At 45.8% G+C, this 20,838-nt stretch overlaps 1 protein-coding gene and 1 pseudogene across 3 annotated transcripts; both read right to left on the reverse strand.

Moving 5' to 3' along the window:
• Window positions 1-5,275: 5,275 nt before the first annotated feature.
• On the reverse strand, window positions 5,276-13,763 carry gpr55a (G protein-coupled receptor 55a). Of its 3 annotated transcripts, none has more exons than XM_060905513.1 (2): window positions 13,679-13,763; window positions 5,276-7,097 (listed from the first exon to the last, which is right to left on the reverse strand). In XM_060905513.1, the coding sequence occupies exon 2, from the start codon at window positions 7,094-7,096 to the stop codon at window positions 6,176-6,178; it is 921 nt and encodes a 306-aa protein (XP_060761496.1). In that variant the 5' UTR covers window position 7,097; window positions 13,679-13,763; the 3' UTR covers window positions 5,276-6,175. The 3 variants fall into 3 exon arrangements, with proteins under 3 accessions (XP_060761496.1, XP_060761497.1, XP_060761495.1); XM_060905514.1 differs by lacking the exon at window positions 13,679-13,763 and adding an exon at window positions 11,731-11,826; XM_060905512.1 differs by lacking the exon at window positions 13,679-13,763 and adding an exon at window positions 7,220-7,405.
• Window positions 13,764-16,562: 2,799 nt separating this feature from the next.
• LOC132871344 (uncharacterized protein K02A2.6-like) lies at window positions 16,563-20,588 on the reverse strand (annotated as a pseudogene).
• Window positions 20,589-20,838: the final 250 nt, after the last annotated feature.

The raw sequence follows: 20,838 nt of genomic DNA on the forward strand, positions 1-20,838 counted from the left end.
CTTTCCCTCTGCACCGGTGACCTGGGGCTCACTCACCTGAGGTGGGGGAGAGACAGACACAGAAGGGAGAAACAGGAGGGCACCGCGGGTGCGGCGGGCCGGCTGAGGTGGTGCCGGCCCCCGCCTCCGCGGTGGGGGAATGGGGCGAGGATGGGACACAGGAGGAGGGGGAGAGAGAGAGAGAGAGAGAGAAGATGAGAGAAGAGATGACGTCATCTGCTGTCCTGCCGCCGGGACAGCCGGCAGATGATCCTCCGCCAGCTCGACTGCCTGATCCAGCGACGCCGGGCGGTGGCACTGGACCTACTCCGCGGTTCCTGCTGGTAGGCGGGCGATGAACTGTTCCAGTACCACCTGGTCGATGATTCCCTCGGCGCCGCGATCTTCGGCCCTCAGCCACCGCCAGCAGGCGTCCCGGAGCTGCTGGCCGAACGCGAACGGCCGGCCGACTTCCTCCAATTGCAGTGCGCGGAAGCACTGGCGCTGTTGTTCCGGTGTGCGCCCCACGCGCTGGAGGACGGCCTGGCGGAGGTCCGCGTACGCCAGCCGGCAGTCGGTGGGGAGCTGTAGCGCGGCCAGCTGTGCCTCTCCCGTGAGCAGGGGGAGGAGGCGCGCCACGCGCTGCTCCATCGGCCACCCCGAGGCTTCGGCGACCTGTTCAAACAACGTGAGGAACGCCTTGGGGTCGTCCTGCGGGCCCATCTTGGTGACAGTGAGGGGAGACGGGCCCGCGGCCGGAGCGCTGGTGGGCCCCGCCGACGCGAGGAGATGCCGGAACGCCTTGCGATCTTCCTGCTGGGCCAGCACCAGGGCTTCAAAGCGCCGCTCTTGTTCCTTTCGGAGTGTGACGAGCACCTGGTGCTGGCTTTGCTGAGCCGTGGCGAGGGCGTGGACCAGGTCGGCGAACGGGGAGGATTCCATGGGGCTGCTGGGTTGGTGCTCCACTTTCCCGGGTTTCAGCACCACTGTAGCGTTCCCTATGTGTGGGTGGAGCACAGAGGACGGCAGGCCAGAATAAAGTTCAATCACTTCGTTTATTATTGCTCTTTTCAGACGCAAAACACCACTCTCTCAGCCATGCACACAGACACACACACAAGACGTCTGGCTGGGGAGAGAGACCTTCCGCTCTCGCTCTCCCTCCTCATATAGGGCGCGGTCACTGGGAAGACACACAAACACAGGTTAATTGCTCTCAGGTGAAGTGATTCTGCCACTTACCTTCCCTGACTCCGCCCTCCTGTCACAGACCGGCGCTTGACCACGCCCCCGCTGCCACAACAATATATACAATAAAAATATCTGACTGAGCTTTCTCTTCAGTTTCATGTTCAGTAAACACTTTACGCTGGTCAGGGTGGTGGTGAACCTGGAGTCTGTCCTGGGAACCTGTCCACAAGGTGAGAATAAACGCTGGATGGGATGCAAGGCACATTTAGGCTACGTTCACACTGCAGGCTGAAGTGACTCAAATCCGATCTTTTCGCCCATATGTGACCTGTATCCGATCTTTTATTGACAATATGAACGACACAGATCCGATTTTTTCAAATCCGACCCAGGCCGTTTGGATATGTGGTCCTAATTCCGATTCCTATCCGCTCTTTTCATATGCGACTTCAGTCTGAACCGCCAGGTCGCATTCATCCGACTTACACATCATCAACAAGCCACAAAAGTCACTATTCTGCGCTGAAGTAGGCGGCGGGTCTCTCAAAAAAAGTTACAACAACATGGTGCATAATCACGGGCGCAGATAGAGGGTGGGACGAGTCCCACCCAGATTTAAATTCACCTCGTTCGGTCCCCCCCACTTATAGGGAGGAAAAAACGTCTATGCTGTCTTTCTTTGCATAAGGCAAACCTCACGGAAAAATCAAAAGACTAATTACCATTCGGTTTATTGAGGTGCACAGCAGTGTATAGATAGTTGCAACAACTCACATAAAACAAAACAAAGACTGATATTCGGTTGGTTGAGCTGCGCAGACTGCAGAGGTTGCGAGCTCGAGCTTGGTTGCTATGGTTACTAACAACAAGTTTGACAGGCATATCGGGGTTGGGGTTGGTTTGCTGGCAGCTTTGTCCCCCCCAGTTCAAAAAACGTATCTGCGCCCCTGCGCATGACATCAATGCGAGGGACGCTTCGGGCTGTGAAGGTTCTGAATCTTCTCAATGGAAGGACGCAGAGGTTAGGGAGCTGATTTCCATTTGGGGGGATGCAGCTATTCAAGCTAGATTGGATGGGTCATACCGCAACCGGGCGGTTTTACTTCCGTAAACACTGGCCATGCTCACTGCGTGTGACGTCGTCGTATCCTGCAATGCGCATGCGGAACACTTTTAGGTCGCTTTTCATTCATACTGAGGATCACATACAAGTCGCATATATTTGTTAATGTGAACGACCTCACAAAAAAATCGGATTTCACAAAAAAATCGGAATTGAGCATTAAGCCTTGCAGTGTGAACGTAGCGTTATAGACCCTTCCCACTGACGTCACCGGAAACCGGAAGTAAACAGACCCTGCGCCATATTGGAAGACCAACAAACTCGTGATCAGGGGGAAATAACGGCAGCGTGCGGAATTTAAACCCATGAGGCACTTGATTCATCATAAACCTACAATGGTAAACTTTTGTGCTGTGTTAGGGTTCCAACAAAGCTGATGGGAAAGGTGAAAAGAAGTCGTTCTACAGAATACCAGCTGTGATTGAGACACAAGGGGAGCAAACTAAAGAGCTTTCTGCCAGGAGACAGAGAATAAGTGCATTACTGAGTGTCTGTGAGCAAAGGAGAGCCTGAACGCTGCAACCTCCCTATTGGCTGTTTATTGGCTGTTTATAAAAACGTATCAATTGTTGCCCTTCATCGCGGACTCGAGAGACGAGACCTGACAAGTTAGTTCGTTGGTAGCAGAACAAAATGTCTGGACACAAATTGGGTTTTCAGAAAAGGAAAGAAAATAAACGCAGGGTCGAAAATACAAAAAAGGAGGCAGAAAAAGCAAAACGAGTTTTAAGGTAGGACAAATGGTTACTTTTCTGAGGCAGCCCGCCGTGGCTGCCTGCAGGCTTATTTATTATAGCCCATTTAGTTAAAATAGTTGATCTAAAATGTTTATAGTTATAGTTATGTGATGGTTGTCCTCAGTGTTCGAACTATGCCGATATTTTCGGGGGGTCCCTTTTTTTCCCTGGGGGGTGCTTGCGCTTGTCTCGGAGCGCGGATCTCCAAACACATGAGAAGCCTATCTTACGCACATATCACGCGGACTCCACACCTCCACACACGCATCGCGTCTGAAGTCATAACTCATCAGGGGAAATCGTGTCCGCATTGGCATGTTCAAAAAACAACCTCGCGTCAACAATGATACCACACGCAAGAAAAAAAACAGTCAGGCTACTCAACAACCAACCTGGCAGCAGCAGTCGTTGTCATATCGATTTATTTTATCTTTGATGTAAACACAACACTTCGGATATGCAAATGCTTCCCGTTACACACGATTGCTATGTCAATAAACATCATTTTGCCAATATTTTAGAGACCCCCCAACATTTCCCAAATCATGTTTTCAAGGGATCTCATGTCTGTTTCAGGGGATCTCGGCTCCCCCGAGTACCCCCGTAGTTTGAACACTGGTTGTCCTGATTTAGACTGGTGTGTTTTTTTTTTTTTTGGGGGGGGGGTTTGCGCGATGTTGCACCCGGGTCCAAATTAGGGCAGAACCGGCCCTGGCTACATTTCAGGTGTAGTTTGTTTTATGTATGTATGTACTTGCATAGATGTGTACTTGCATAGATGTGTACTTGGTCTTCCAATATGGCGACTACCGAAATCTCGCGGCGCGGTGACGTCATGCGGGATCCCTCTATACATATGTACATGTATTTTTCAGCACAGAGATGGAGGGTGTTGATGGTGACCTCATGGTGATGAGGACAGAATGACAGAGCTACTTGTAAAATACAGAAACATGTGATGTAAACACAGCACCACTCCACATTCTGACTGACTAGAGACTGCCGGAACGCAAAAATACTGAAAGCACAAACACACGTACAACATATTTTACCAGCTGCCATGCAATCTGCAGAGCGAGTGAAGCTTCGCGCTTCACTGTCAGGTCTTCAGACTTTACAGTAACTTGTGGTATTTATGAAACACAGCACTGTGAGATATGGAAACAAGTCAACATGACAGCAGATTATGTGATGTGTTTATGTCACAGTGGTATCAGTGCTCCATTGGTAACACATCCTGGAATGAATTTTCAACACAGTTCCTGATGAAAAAACACTGAATTTATGAAAACACACTGAAGCATTACATGGTTTAAGCAATTATGTATTTAATCCTCATTTATATTTTAGTATTGTTTAGTCTACTCACATTTAACTCATTTATACCTGCACATTCTCTAGAGTGTTGATTGTATAATGATATTTATGACTTAATCATCATGTAATGAAGTATAGTTGCAGCTAGTGCATGTTTTTAATTTCCCAATAATTTTCAACAATTTTATTTTGGTTTGTAGGGTTTCATGAGTGAACTCTACAAACTGAATAATAATAATCTCATCTCATCTCATTATCTGTAGCCGCTTTATCCTGTTCTACAGGGTCGCAGGCGAGCTGGATCCTATCCCAGCTGACTACGGGCGAAAGGCGGGGTTCACCCTGGACAAGTCGCCAGGTCATCACAGGGCTGACACATAGACACAGACAACCATTCACACTCACATTCACACCTACGCTCAATTTAGAGTCACCAGTTAACCTAACCTGCATGTCTTTGGACTGTGGGGGAAACCGGAGCACCCGGAGGAAACCCACGCGGACACGGGGAGAACATGCAAACTCCACACAGAAAGGCCCTCGCCGGCCCCGGGGCTCGAACCCGGACCTTCTTGCTGTGAGGCGACAGCGCTAACCACTACACCACCGTGCCGCCATAATAATAATAATAATAATAATAATAATACAGTGGTATTAGCAGGAATTGGGTGCACCCCATTGGTCACTGCACTGTTGTTTTTATACGACAGAATTTCAAAACAATCATCTAAATCATCTTCATGCATCCAAAAAATACAAAATAATTTCCATGTGAAAAAGTAAATAAATACAAATAAAAATGTGATGAGATTTACAAATGCAGAAAATAGATTTCATAAAATTTACAAAGGTTGTCTGGTGTACAGTACAAATTTTTGAGCATTTATGTTTAATGAGATTCTGATTTCAAACTAGAGTTCAGAGTCAGACACAGAAATAATTTTTACATTCATTCAAACAGGAAGTGGTGTACCAACGTCTTTATTCAGTAAATACAGAAGAGCTGCAGCTGCACTGCTGTATAACAGAAGTGTGTGTGTGTCTGTCTGTCTGTCTGTCTGTCTGTGTATTTACTTATAGCTGGGAACAGATTCCTGTTCACGCACTATCTCATGAGGGCAAAAGTTTTGGCCCTCATAAGAACATTCATTAATTCACTTTCAGCTAGCACTTTATCCTGGTTGGGGTTTCAGTGGATCCAAAAATCATTCCTGAGATCAGAAGTACACACACACACACACACACACGTTTTTGGGAAGTGGGAGGAAACCTGAGAACCTGGAGCAAACCCAATGCAGAAAGAAGAAAACAATTTTTAAAACACAGTTTGGCTCAAACTCACTGATCAGGTATCTGATCTATAAGAAGGGGAAATAAACTGAGTGAAACATTTGTTACTGAAAGTTTATCGACTCGGCAGCTCGTGTCGCTAATCCTCCTCTTTCTTTTTCCTGGTTCTTACACATCGCTGTGCAATTTCAGTGTCTGCTTTGTCTAAATCTAATTTAATTATGTCTAAAGCCTGCCGCCATACTGGACAGAATCTGAATCAAAAACACATTCAGTGTTATGACTGAATGAGATAAACCACACATTGCCACTGTGGTTTTGTGTGAGTATGAATAAGAGTAATACATTTAAATATTTTAAATTTTGTTAAATCCATTTAGTGTATGCGGCCATTCCAGCTACAAAACCACACCAACCACCACACTGAAAACCCCTGGTTAAGTAAAATGTAGCAGTAAAATAAAACCACGTGTTTATATCTAAACACCGTAATTCTGCACAGATTCATGTTTTATGTAACATTTTTTTCCAGAGCTCCTCAACACCTCTCAGTGTGTGTCACTGTGTGTGTGAGTGTGTTGGCTCTGGCATCTTGCTGTGCAAGCTGCAGATTTTCTTTTAGTATGAAATAATAACAGACTGCATCGGCGAGGCAGTTCACGCTGCTCACACACAGACTAACGTGAACAAATTTACGCAGATTATTGATGACTTCTGCACTGTCGTTGTTCTGTTTAAAGTAGAAATAAAGAAGTACAACAATGTGATACGGAATGAAACACAAGAGGAACACCACCAGGTTGCTGAGCACAATCTTTATACTCTTGTTGTTTCGCAGTTTAGCATCACTGGGGTTCCGTTTGCGTAAATCATGCAGGATTTTAACAACATGCACTGAGCAGAGCACCATGACAACAGTGCTACCCCAAAACACACACTCCACACACACTACGATCCACTGTTTCGTCCATGTGTCATTGGCAAAGTTCTGGAAACAGAAGGACTCATTAGAACTATTGCTTTTCTTGTGCAAAAAGTAAACCGGGCAGCTGAACCCAAACACTAATGTCCACATGACTGTGCAGACAAACACAGCCTTCCGTTTGGATCGCAGGCGCCGGAAGGGAAAGCGCAGCGCGACGTAGCGATCCACAGAGATGCACACACTCAGCAGGATGCTGCCGTACATGTTGACGTAGACAAAACTCTCAAACAGCCAGCAGGAAATGTGTCCGAGATTCCATGAGCGGTGGTAAGCCAGGATTTTAAATGGCAGTGCAAGCAGGAGCAGGCAGTCGGTAATGACGAGGTTCAGGAGGTAAACAGTGGATTCATTCCAGCGACGGACATGGAAGAACAGCTGCCACAGTGCAGCCATGTTTAAAGGAAAACCAGTGGCAAGGATGGGAATGTAGAACCCAAACTGAACACAATCCACCCAGTCACTGCAGCCTGCCATGCTGAAACAGAAGCAACAAAAGAAACATACACTGAACGAAACATACACACAAATCAAACACAACAAGAGGGACACAGACTGATGCACATAAAAACTTGTGTTTGTTGTCATTCTCAGCCGTACCTCAAGCTCCAGTTAGTCCTAAATGCTTGAGTCCCGAGAACCAGAAGATACGACCACATCACCCTTACCCTTATCCACACTGCACTGGCTCCCAGTAAAATTTCACATGAATTATAAAATACTGTTAATAACCTATAAGGTATACTAAATTGTCTTTGCTGCAGGACCAGAGTGAACCTTCAGTCTTTTATGATCCACCATGTTTACTTTGATCTCTTCCAGTCCTTTGAATAATGAAAGCTACAGCAGGGGGTGGAGCCTTCTCTTACAAAGCCCCACAGTTATAGAACAGGCTTCCAAGTAGTGTTTGGGACTCAGACACAGTCTCAGTGTTTAAGTCTCAGCTGAAAACATACAGTTGTGGTCAGAAGTTTACATACAGTGACATGAATGTCATCTTGGATATGAATGTCATGGCAATATTTGGGCTTTCAGTAATTTCTTTGAACTGTTCTTTTTCTGTGGCAGAATGTACAGCATACAGCTTTAATAAAAAAACACTAGAATTTGGTGCACAAGTTTTAATTTTCTTTGGGTTTTCTGAAATCAACACAGGGTCAAAATTATACATACAGCAAACCTAATATTTGGATAAAATGTCTCATCACAAGATTCACCTTGAGCAAACATTTTTGTTTACCATGAACAAGCTTCTGGCAGAATTCTGGTTGGATATTTCATGACTCTTCATGGTAGAATTGGTAGAGTTCAATTAATTTTTTTTCTTGGCATGGACTCGACTTATAAGCACGGTTCATATATTTTCAATAGGGTTGAAGTCAGGACTTGTTTTGAGCTTAATGTAAGCCTGCTTTATCCTCCACAACCAGCTCTGATGTGTGTTTGGGTTCATTGTCCTCTTGTAACTCCCAAGTCCCAAGTCATGCTGAAGTTTCTAATGGTTTATACTGAAGAATTCTGAGGTCGTCCTCCTTCTTCATTATTCCATCCACTTTGTGCAATGAACCAGTTCCACTGGCAGCAAAACAGCCCCAGAGCATGATAATCCTACCACCACCACCAGCTGGTACAGTGTCCCTCTGTACATGGTGGTCATTGTGGCCAAACAACTCAATCTTTGTCTCATCTGACCATACAGCTTTCCTCCAGAAGGCTTTTTCTTTGTCTGTGTGGTCGGCTTCAAACTTTAGTTAAGCTTGAAGGTGTCAATTTTGGAACAGGGAGTTATTTCTTGGATAGCAGCCTCTTAGTCCATGGTGATCTGAACTGTAAACAGTGATCTATCAGCTTCCAGTTCATGGCAGGGCTGTGCCATGGTGGTTCCCAGGTTGTTCCTGACCATCCAAACTAAGTTCCTTTCAGCTGAGGGTGACAGTTTGGGTTTTCTTGAAGCAAAGTGGCTTGGCAAAGTGACTACACCTCACAATAACTTGCATACAATTGTTTGAACCTGATCTTGGAATTTGCAGTTGTTTAGAAGTGGCTCTAAGAGACATTCCAGAGTTGTGTACATCTACGATCCTCTTTCTCAGATGTGCACTGAGCTCCTTGGACTTTCCCATTTTACTGTGTGTTGGTCAATCCAATGAACGCTGTAAACAAACCCTTTTTATGAAGGCACAGAGAAGCTACCAACTGTAGTCAGTCATGATCAGTTGAAGTTAAGAGACCTCGGTATTGGCAAGATAAGAGACATTTTGGAAGTTTCAGCACCTCTGAATTAATAATTTAAGTGAGCGTATGTACATTTTTGACACTGTATGTAAAATTTTGACCCTGTGTTGATTTCAGAAGACCCAAAGAAAATTAAAACTTGTGCACCAAATTCTAGTTTTTTTTTAAATTAAAGATGTATGCCTGATCTGAACCCGAGTGGTGTTTTGTTATTGGACTTCTGTGCTAGTCACGGTTTGTCCATAACGAACACCATGTTCGAGCATAGGGGTGTCCATAAGTGCATGTGGCACCAGGACACCTTAGGTCGGAGGTTGATGATCGACTTTGTTGTCGTTTCGTCTGATCTCTGGCCCTATGTCTTGGACACTCGGGTGAAGAGAGGGGCTGGGCTGTCAACTGATCACCACCTGGTGGTGAGTTGGATCTGCTGCCGGAGGAGGAAGCCGGACAGACCTGGCAGGCCCAAACGTATGGTGAGGGTCTGCTGGGAACATCTGGCCGAGCACTCTGTCGGGGAGGTCTTTAACTCCCACCTCCGGGAGAGCTTCTCCCAGCTTCCAAGGGAGGCGGGGGACATTGAGTCTGAGTAGACCATGTTCTCTACCTCCATTGCAGACGCAGCTGTTTGGAGCTGTGGCCGCAAGGTCTCCAGTGCCTGTCGTGGTGGCAATCCTCGAACCCGGTGGTGGACACCGGAAGTAAGGGATGCCATCAAGCTGAAGAAGGAGTCCTATCAGGCCATGTTGACCTTCGGGACTCCTGAGGCAGCTGACAGGTATCGGCAGGCCAGGCGTGCTGCAGCTCGGGCAGTTGCGGAGGCAAAAACTCAGAACTGGGAGGAGTTCGGGGAGGCCATGGAGAAGGACTATCGGTCAGCCTTGAAGAAATTCTGGCAAACCGTCCAGCGCCTCAGGAGGGGGAAGCAGTACTCTGCCAACACTGTTTACAGTGCAGGTGGGGAGCTGTTGACCTTGACTGGGGACATTGTCGGGCGGTGGAAGGAATACTTTGAGGATCTCCTCAATCCCACCATCATGTCTTCCATTGAGGAGGCAGAGGCTGAGGACTCAGAGGTGGACTCGTCCATTACCCAAGCCGAAGTCACTGAGGTGTTTTGCAAGCTCCTCGGTGGCAAGGCACTGGGGATGGATGAGATCCACCCTGAGTATCTCAAGTCTCTGGATGTTGTGGGGCTGTCTTGGCTGACACGCCTCTGCAACATCGCGTGGCGGTCGGGGACAGTGCCTCTGGAGTGGCAGACTGGGGCGGTGGTCCCTCTTTTTAAGAAAGGGGACCGGAGAGTGTGCTCCAATTATAGGGGAATCACACTTCTCAGCCTCCCAGGGAAGGTTTACTCCAGGGTACTGGAGAGGAGAATTCAGCCAATAGTTGAACCTCGGATCCAGGAGGAACAATGCGGTTTTCGTCTTGGTCGCGGAACACTGGACTGGCTCTGTACCCTTCATAGGGTGCTCAAGGGTTCATGGGAGTTTGCCCAAACAGTCCACATGTGCTTTGTGGATCTGGAGAAGGCATTTGACCGTGTCCCTCGTGGTATTCTGTGGGGGGTGCTTTGGGAGTATGGGGTTCGGGGCTCTTTGCTAAGGGCTGTCCGGTCCCTGTACAAATGGAGCAGGAATCTGGTTCACATTGCCGGCAGTAAGTCAGACATGTTCCCAGTGCATGTTGGACTCCGGCAGGGCTGCCCTTTGTCACCGGTTCTGTTCATAATTTTTATGGACAGAATTTCTAGGCACAGCCAGGGGCCGGAAGGAATCCTGTTTGGAAACCACAGGATTTCATCTCTGCTTTTTGCGGATGATGTTGTCCTGTTGGCTTCTTCAAACCAGGACCTTCAGCATGCACTGGGGCGGTTTGCAGCCGATTGTGAAGCGGCTGGGATGAGAATCAGCACCTCCAAGTCCGAGGCCATGGTTCTCGACCGGAAAAGGGTGGCTTGCCCTCTCCAGGTTGGTGGAGAAGTCCTGCCTCAAGTGGAGGAGTTTAAGTATCTCGGGATCTTGTTCACGAGTGAGGGAAGGATAGAGCGTGAGGTTGACAAGCGGATCGGTGCAGCCTCCGCAGTGATGCGGTCACTTTACCAGTCCGTTGTGGTGAAGAAGGAGCTGAGCCAAAAGGCGAAGCTCTTGATTTACTGGTCAATCTACATTCCGACTCTCACCTATGGTCATGAGCTTTGGGTAATGACCGAAAGAACAAGATCGCGGATACAAGCAGCCGAAATGAGTTTCCTTCGCAGGGTGGCTGGGTGCTCCCTTAGAGATAGGGTGAGAAGCATAGTCACTCGGGAGGAGCTTGGAGTAGAGACGCTGCTCCTCCACATCAAGAGGAATCAGCTGAGGTGGCTCGGGCATCTCTTTCGGATGCCTCCTGGACGCCTCCCTGGGGAGGTGTTCCAGGCATGTCCCCCCAGGAGGAGGCCCTGGGGAAGACCCAGGACACGCTGGAGGGACTATGTCTCTTGGCTGACTTGGGAACACCTCGGTGTTCTTCCCGAGGAGCTGGCCGAGGTGTCTGGGGAAAGGGAAGTTTGGGCTTCCATGCACAGACTGCTGCCTCCGTGACCCGGCCCCGGATAAGCGGATGAAGACGAGACGAGATGAAGATGTATGCTGTACAATCATTCCGCCACAGAAAAATAACAGTTCAAAGAAATTACTGAAAGCCCAAATATTGCCATGACATTCATATCCAAAATGACATTCATGTCACTGTATGTAAACTTCTGACCACAACTATATCTGTTTATTCAAGCCTTTTGTTAATTATTTTTCTCTTTGGCAGAAGGTTCATGGGCATTGAGAATTCTAGTAAACTGCAATGTTTGGATGCTCTATCTCTCTCTCTCTCACTGTTGAGCTTGCGTACTCCTGATTTCTGGTGTGATGTTGATGTCTGGTCATGACACAGTTCTCCTGCTGTGGCTCCTCTCTCCCTCTGTTTCACTCTCTGCTCCTGTGGATGGTTCCACTTGGACACATTAACATTCAGTCAATACAAGTTGAAACTGAGATAATGTTGTTGGTGTTTGTCTTGTTGTTTCTTACATTGTACACTGAACAGGTTCATTTACATATCTCAGTACATTCATCTCATCTCATTATCTGTAGCCGCTTTATCCTGTTCTACAGGGTCGCAGGCGAGCTGGATCCTATCCCAGCTGACTACGGGCGAAAGGTGGGGTACACCCTGGACAAGTCGCCAGGTCATCACAGGGCTGACACATAGACACAGACAACCATTCACACTCACATTCACACCTACGCTCAATTTAGAGTCACCAGTTAACCTAACCTGCATGTCTTTGGACTGTGGGGGAAACCGGAGCACCCGGAGGAAACCCACGCGGACACAGGGAGAACATGCAAACTCCACACAGAAAGGCCCTCGCCGGCCACGGGGCTCGAACCCGGACCTTCTTGCTGTGAGGCAACAGCGCTAACCACTACACCACCGTGCCACCCATCTCAGTACATTATTTGGGGTTATTAAAACCAGGATTTTTCCCTTAGCCTCTTATTAGTAATTAGAGAGAGTGAAAGTCATAGCTACTCTAGACAAGTTTATTATATAAGGAGATGTCTCTTTCACCATTTTATCAAGTTTGAAGTATCACGGGGTTTAATACTTTCTCGAGGACTGCATAAAGTGTCCCTCATATTACGAGCCTATGGTGAAAGGGTTACATATATGATTCTGAGCATCTCACAGATAAATACATGAGACTGTTTAACCTATAGTTTATACAGTGGCAATAAAAAGTAAGTGAACCCTTTGAAATTACCTGCATTTGTATATAAATTTATTTTAAAATATGGTCTGATCTTCATCCAAGTTACAATAATGAACAAACAATCTGTTTTAACTAATAAAACACAAATTATTGCTTTGTTCTTGTTCATACTGAGTACATCATTCAAACTTCACAGTGTATGTTGGAAAAACTACGTGAACCCCTAGGCTAATGAATTCAACAAAAGCTAATTGGAGACAGGATTTTTAAATTTATAAGATAACTTTATACACAAATGCAGGTAATTCCAAAGGGTTCACTCACTTTTTCTTGCCACTGTATATAAAGCACTTCTGCATTTATGAACAAGTTGTTCAAACAGAAGCTTTCTCACCAAGCTCGATTATTGTGAATATAAAAAAAAAGTAAAATCAGCTTGTTATCAAGTCTTTCAGGTGAATTTGAATGATGAAGCACATGTCGAGTATGGTGTGGCCCTGAGAGCTGTGACATTAAAATGTTCAAGTTTTAGTTTAAGCTGACCTTTTTCTCTTTAATGAGAACTTTACACACACACACACACACACACACACACACACACACACACACACACACACACACACACACACACACACGAAAGCATCACAAATGGTGATAAAGACCATGTGGCATGTTAGAATGAAGATTGTAGTGTTTCAGTGTATAAAATATAAAAATATATTTGTCAGAACCTCACAAAGTCAAATCCATAAATAATTTTTTTTATTATTAAAAAAACTTGTTTTCTCAAAATTTTCTTTGCTGATGATTACTGCTCTATTATTCAGATGGTCAATTCAATTCATTAATGACTGTAATAAAGTGTATTATTATTATTATTATTATTACTTATGTGTTTTCTGTTCAGATCTTTAGCACTCACTAAAAACAGCATGGTGGCCTTCACACCATTGACTCAGACACGAGGGACATGAGGGACTTTTATATTGATTTAAACTTCAGCACATTTTAATATCTGAATGAAAGAAGACTAATGTGAATATGTGTCAAGTTAAAAGGCTGCTTACCTGAAAACTTTAGCCTCCAGACAACACCACTGCCATCAAAGACGAACAACTTCTGAGTTCTACTTCCTCACTGCTTCTCTGTGTTGGTATGCATAGTGAAAACCAAACAGGCTGACAGAAGGCAGTGAAGAAAAGTGGCAGTGAGAGAGAGAGAGACTGAGAGAGACAGAGAGAGAGGATAATGCTGTAACTCCTTTCTAACAGGCTTTTAGCTGGATGGATTTATTCCACACTGACCTCCTGAACTAACATGATGATGTTTCTGATAGAGAGACAAGACACTGTACTTTACTCTGGAAAAGAAATTGTAAATGTAAATGTGTGTGTGAGAGAGAGAGTACATTTTTATCTCTTTTTTATCTTCATTACAGAGTGATCCCATTTCAATGGAAAACAAATGTGGGTGAACATTCGTGCACCTGTACACACACACACACACACACACACACACACACACACACACACACACACACACACAGCCAACTTTTAAATTCGTCTATTAAAGACTGATAATTTATCATATTTATGTGATATTTATAATCGCTGATTTGTGGGAGAATTATCAAAATAACACAGGATGATAACTATAGTTTAGGTTCCAGTCAGTCATATTAAACACACAGTGACATACAGTATGATCATCTGCTGCACAAAGCAGCTTCCTGAAAACAATGAAGCATGGGCCACAAAACTGTAGCACTGTACACACACTATGCTATGAAACCACAGGCAGACAGGGGGAGGAGAGAGAGAGAGAGAGAGATTTAGGGGATGTCAGGCCAGCATTAAGAAGTGTCGCAGTCAGTGGCGGCTCCAGAACTTTTTCCTTAGAGTGGCAAAGGAGGGGCATAGGTTCCAGGAGGGGGGCATAGGTTGTCGATGCAGCAGTTTATGCAAATCGTAGAAATCATTTTTACTTACGCTCAAGAAAGACTCACAATCAAGTCATCTTGTCAAATATGTATTGAGCTATTGTGCCATCAAGGAAAACAGATTCAACCATCTAAACCATCTTTTCTGAAAGTATATTCCCAAGCAATGAATGGAACTATTCTGCCCTAGCGATGTATCAAAAAATAGACAGATCAGGGGCGTCACTAGGCCTTTTTTACTGGGGCACGTGCCCCAGTAAAAATCAGCTGTGCCCCAGTAAGAAAATGTTGAAAGATTTTCATAACAAACGAGTTTCTTTGGCAGATCATTTATCTACTGTAAGTTGTAGGACAGAGTGTGTTTCAAACTTCTATCGCCTCTTCTTTCTAACTAGTTTTCTGATTGGTCTGGGAGATTCTCACTGTAAACATAGTGTGCGTGCGGCGTGCCATGAGTCCATTTAGCCTACTGGAGAGATGAGTCTACTCTGTGGATGAGTCAGAGAATGGGCTCTGGATGAGTTAAGGTAGCGCGAAGTTTTTGCAACAAAACTAAGCAAACCATATTCTAACAAACCCATTAAACTACATCGAATTAAACGAAATTAAATTACTTTTCCAGATGGATATCAGACAATTCTTCTCACGAAGCAGAGACGGGGCAGGGAAACAGTGACAGATGAGGAGGAGGATGAGAGAGGTAAGATTAAGGTTGTAGGCTATGTGCTAGTCAGTCATAACTAACCAGCTAAGTTCGTGAATCGTGAGAGTTGAGGTTGCATAATAGAAAACTTGAATCAAATACATAACAAAATTAGTTAGGTTATTCAGCTGTTTAGCTGTTCCATGAAATGTTTGGCAGATTTACTGCATATGAAAGACAATAGAGTATGTTTAAATAAACATCTTAATGCATTCTTGAACAGACTCTCCCTTTTTAACTTTACCAGTAGATGTATATCAGGAACGTTAAGGTGCATTGTGCGGGGGGGGGCATTTTGTGTGTGTGTCGGGGGGGCAGTGCCCCAGTAAAGCTTAATTCCTACTGACGCCCCTGAGACAGATAGCGAACGGTTTAGATTGTGGATCTTTACTGAACACTTCAAACTTATACAGATGTGTTCATCCTCAATTTCCGTAAAAGTAAAAGAAACAAATTAAGTATATCACTAAACTGAATAGCACACAGGCGAAAACGCGAGCTAGGCTGACCTGCTAGTAATGCTAACTGTGATAACGTGTACTAAATTATAAAATCACTCGGTGGATCCAAGGCCTGTTGTTTGTCTCTTTATTGCACACGAACACAACTACTCACATACACGTTCCCTATCTCGTCTAGGTATTCTCTTATCTGACTCTAAGTGTATTTACTCAATGGTCCAACAGGTATTATACCCTCTGGTGGCATGGGGTGGTAATGCATGTCACTATAATTATTCAGGATACCACATCCCTCCCCTCTTAAGTTTAAACTGCTCAGGTGAAAGTACCCATTAACTGCCACCTTAACATTAACATTACTTTTGACTTTAACAGTAAAGTTGTAAATATGCCATACTATCAAGAACTAAGAATGTCTTAAAAGAATTAAACACTGTTATACTCTACTCTCTCATAAAAGGCTAAATGCCAAAATCTAACTCAAAAATCTCTATGGCAATATAGGTTTACAAATAGTTTTTTTTTCCTTTTAAAACAACAAAAGGTGTTCCAGGCATGTCCCCCCGGGAGGAGGCCCCGGGGAAGACCCAGGACACGCTGGAGGGACTATGTCTCTCGGCTGGCCTGGGAACGCCTCGGTGTTCTTCCCGAGGAGCTGGCCGAGGTGTCTGGGGAAAGGGAAGTTTGGGCTTCCCTGCTTAGACTGCTGCCTCCGCGACCCGGTCCCGGATAAAGCGGAAGAAGACGAGACGAGACAACAAAAGAACTAGCTAGGAAGGTGGGTAGACTGCCATCCTTCCAGTGAATCCCAGAGCGCATTCTTGCTCTTGCTTGAGGGATGTCACTTACTATCTAACAAAGTCTCTCAGATAAGCAGGAGTCTGTCTGGTACGCTCAGATCTTCGCAGTACAGGTGATGGTTCAGCTCCTGCCTCTGGCATGAATTCAGCTTGAGGATGAACCTGGGCTGGCTCAGCAGGCTGCTCAGCCACTTCCTCTCCTACTGAAGTCGGAATGACCGGGTCTGCAGGCACGAACTCCAGTGCTCGCTCTGGCAACTGAAGGCTGTCAGGCTCCCCTCTCACCTCAGGACTGGACATGTTGCTTGATGATGATGCATGACGCTTACGAATCTGGTCGACATGACGTCTCATCACGCGTCCATCCCCTGTCTGTACCGTGTAGGATACAGGTCCGGTGTTCTCGTCTACCACGGCTGGTATCCACTTTGGTCCATGGCTGTAGTTATGAACATAAACGACATCTCCAGAATTAAAACTCCTCCCCTTACTGCGTGTGTCGTGATGTTCTTTTTGCTTGAGTTGTTTCTTACGAATCTTGGATTTCACATCAGGCAGTAAAAGATCCAGTGTGGAGCGCAGTCTTCTGGACATGAGCATTTCAGCCGGTGATAAGCCAGTAGTACTTTGTGGTGTAATTCTGTAGTTGAACAGAAATCTGGCTATTTTTGTTTCCAGTGTGTCTCCTTTTGTTTTCTTGATTCCTTGTTTGAATGTCTGAACAGCTCTTTCCGCGAGGCCGTTGGATGCCGGGTGGAAAGGTGCGGATGTTTTGTGCTGTATTCCATTCTGCTTCAGGAATGTCTCAAACTCTTGACTTGTAAAGCATGTTCCATTGTCAGATACTATTGTCTGGGGCAGACCATGTGTGCTAAAGCACTGTCTCAGCTTCTCAATAGTCACCTGACTTGTTGCACTATTTGTTGGGTATACATCAATCCATTTGGAATGTGCATCGACAATGATCAGGAACATCTTGCCTAGGTAAGGACCAGCATAGTCAATATGTAGTCTGCTCCAGGGTGTTTCAGGCCACTCCCAGGGATGAAGCGGCGCCCCTGCAGGACACTTCCTGTTTTCTTGGCAGGTGTGGCAAGACTGAACTTCCTTCTCGATGTTGGAGTCCATCCCTGGCCACCACACATACGAGCGTGCCAAACCCTTCATCCTGGATATGCCTGGATGCGTGGCATGCAGCTGTCTCAGTATGACACTCCTTCCTTTCGTCGGGACTACCACTCTTGACCCCCAGAGTACACATCCATCTTTCACGCTAAGTTCCAGCTTCCTCTGGCTGTATGGTTTGAACGCTGTATCCACTTCCTTTGGCCATCCTTTCAGACACCAGAGTAACACTTGCGAAAGTGTGCCATCCTTCGCTGTCCACTGCTTCACCTGAGCTGTGGTGATTGGTGGATCTTCCATCACGTCTAGCATTAGGACTTGGTCTGTGTCGTCCTCTTTCTCTGTATGTGGCAGAGGCAACCGGCTCAGCGCGTCCGCATTTGCGTGTTCTTTTCCTGGGTTGTATACGATTTTGTATTCATATGCTCGGAGCAAGGTTGCCCATCGTTGCATTCTCGGTGACCCCATCTGAGGCACCGGCTTCTTCTCATGGAAAAGCGAGATCAGCGGTTTGTGGTCAGTGCTGATTGTAAACATTCGTCCATAGAGGTACTTATGGAACCGCTTAATTCCAAACATGATGGCTAAACCCTCTTTGTCGAGTTGCGAGTAGCGCCTCTCAGCTGGTGTCAGCGTGCGCGACATAAAGCCTAATGGCTTCTCGCTGCCATCTTCCATGACCTGAGACAATACGGCACCTATTCCGTATGGTGAGGCGTCGCATGCCAGTACCAACTCTTTGTCTGCTGAGTAATGACTCAGAACTTTGGCTGATTTTAACATCTGCTTGGACACTCGAAAAGCATCTTCCTGCTCTTTGTTCCACATCCACTGGGTCTCTTTTCTCAACATTTGATGGAGCGGAGCTAAGCATGTGGCTAGGTTAGGGAGGAACTTGTTATAATAATTCAGAAGACCAAGGTAAGCTTTCAATTCGGTCACATTGGTTGGCTGTGGAGCATCTTCAATGGCTGTCACTTTGCTTTGCACTGGGTGCAGGCCTTCTGCATTGATAATATGACCTAAGTACTCCACCTCATTTCTTAAGAACGCACACTTGCCTCTGTGAAGCCGCAGGCCAGCTTCCTTCAATCTCCTCAGTACCTCGTCCAACGTGCGTAGATGCTCGGCTTCATCTCTCCCTATTAATAATATGTCATCTAGATACACTGCTACTCTAGGCAGGCCCTGTAGCAAGCTTTCCATGGTTCGCTGGAAAATTGCTGGAGCAGATGACAATCCAAAGGCGAGCCTATTGTAAGTAAACAGGCCACGATGTGTGTTGACCGTTAGGTATTTCTTGGACTCCTCGTCCATCACAATCTGCTGATAAGCATGACTTAGATCTAATTTGGAGAACTGTTTCCCTCCTGCCAGTGTATTAAACAAATCTTCGACGCGGGGAATGGGGTACTGCTCTAGTGAGGAGGCCCTGTTAACTGTTAGTTTATAATCGCCGCAGATCCTGACAGAACCATCTGGCTTCAGAACAGGTACGATGGGTGCTGCCCACTCAGCATACTTAACTGGTTCTATGATGCCTTCTCTCTGTAGTCTCTCTAGCTCCTCTTCTACCTTTGTTCTCATGGCATACGGGACTGAGTGGGGTCTGTAGAACTTGGGACAGGCTTCAGCTGACACTCGAATTGTTGCTTTCATGCCTTTTAACATGCCTAGTTCTTCTTTAAAAACATCTTCATGCTTTGAGAGCACTTGCTGTAGCCCTTGTGTCTCTGTTCTGACATGTTTTATCTCATCCCATTTCAGCTTTAGTGTCTCCAGCCATGCTCTTCCTAGCAAACTAGGTCCAGTACCCTTCACCACCACTAGGGGCAATGTCTTCACTTGCTGGGCATATGCTACTTCCACATCTGCTACTCCTACAACTTTAATTTTCTCTCCTGTGTACGATTTCAGTGTGAGTTGGGTTTGTTTTAGATGTGGGCGCTTGTTCCCTTTCCACGTTTCATTAAATTTTGTCTCATTCATCACACTTACACTACATCCAGTGTCAATTTCAAAGCTTTCTTCCTTCCTATTCACTTCCACATTTACTTCAAATGGCTTAATTCCCCTAATTGAGGTTTCTGCTTTAATGCAAGCTAATGTGAATGCTTCTTCTTGCTCTGAAGAACTACCACCATCTTGCCTCTCACATACCTTGTGTGCTTTCTGTGGACGCACGCGCCGCTCTTCTCTGTTTGGATTCCTATCATCTGGTCGCGAGCTCCCTTTACTTTTATTTCTACATGCCTTGGCGATGTGTCCTACTTTTCCGCAGCAGTGGCACTTTACTTCTTTAAATCTGCACTCAGCTGCACTGTGTTGTTTTCCGTTGCATCTGTAGCATTGTTTCTTTTTCCAATCTCCCCTTCTCTCCTTTCCCTCTGTTTTAAGGCTGTTGCATGCCAACGGGGCTTTGGTCTGTAGGTCTTGGACATTTTTACTGGCAGCTTCGGTAGCTACGGCAATCTGAAATGCCTTCTCAAATGTTAAGTCGGTTTCAGACAATAAATGTCTCTGAATCCTATCATCATTGATACCGCATACGAGGCGATCCCTTAACATTTGCTCCAGAGTAGTGCCAAAGTTACAATCCTGAGCTAGCCGTCGCAGCTCTGCTACGTATGCACTCACAGTTTCACCAGGCTGACGGGAACGAGAGTCAAATTTGTATCTCTGCACAATCTCGCTCGGTTTAGGATTGAAGTGGGCTTTCATCATAGTTACTATCTGGTCATATGTTTTCGAACTGGGCTTATCTGGACTCACCAGGTTCCTTATGAGCTTGTATGTGGCTGGTCCCACAACGCTAATGAGGATAGCTCTTTGCTTGTCTCCATCATTAATTCCATTAGCCTCAAAAAACTGATCGAGAATCTCGCAGTACTCTTCCTAAGTCTGCTCTTTCGCATCAAATGCTGACAGGTTTCCTACCATCACATTCATGTTCGCTTTTCACGTGCTCACCGCCTGATCCCGTGTTCGCCCTTTAGCCAGTTTTGTCCTTTTTTAAAATTTTTTTTACCGTTCGCCCCGTGTTTCAATCCACTGTCCGTCTTCAGCCAAGCACTTGTTTTTGTACGTCCAGTATCCTCGTCGCCAATATGTGATAATGTGTACTAAATTATAAAATCACTCGGTGGATCCAAGGCCTGTTGTTTGTCTCTTTATTGCACACGAACACAACTACTCACAT

Source organism: Neoarius graeffei, chromosome 23, assembly GCF_027579695.1.
Source record: "Neoarius graeffei isolate fNeoGra1 chromosome 23, fNeoGra1.pri, whole genome shotgun sequence".
NCBI lineage: Eukaryota > Metazoa > Chordata > Actinopteri > Siluriformes > Ariidae > Neoarius > Neoarius graeffei.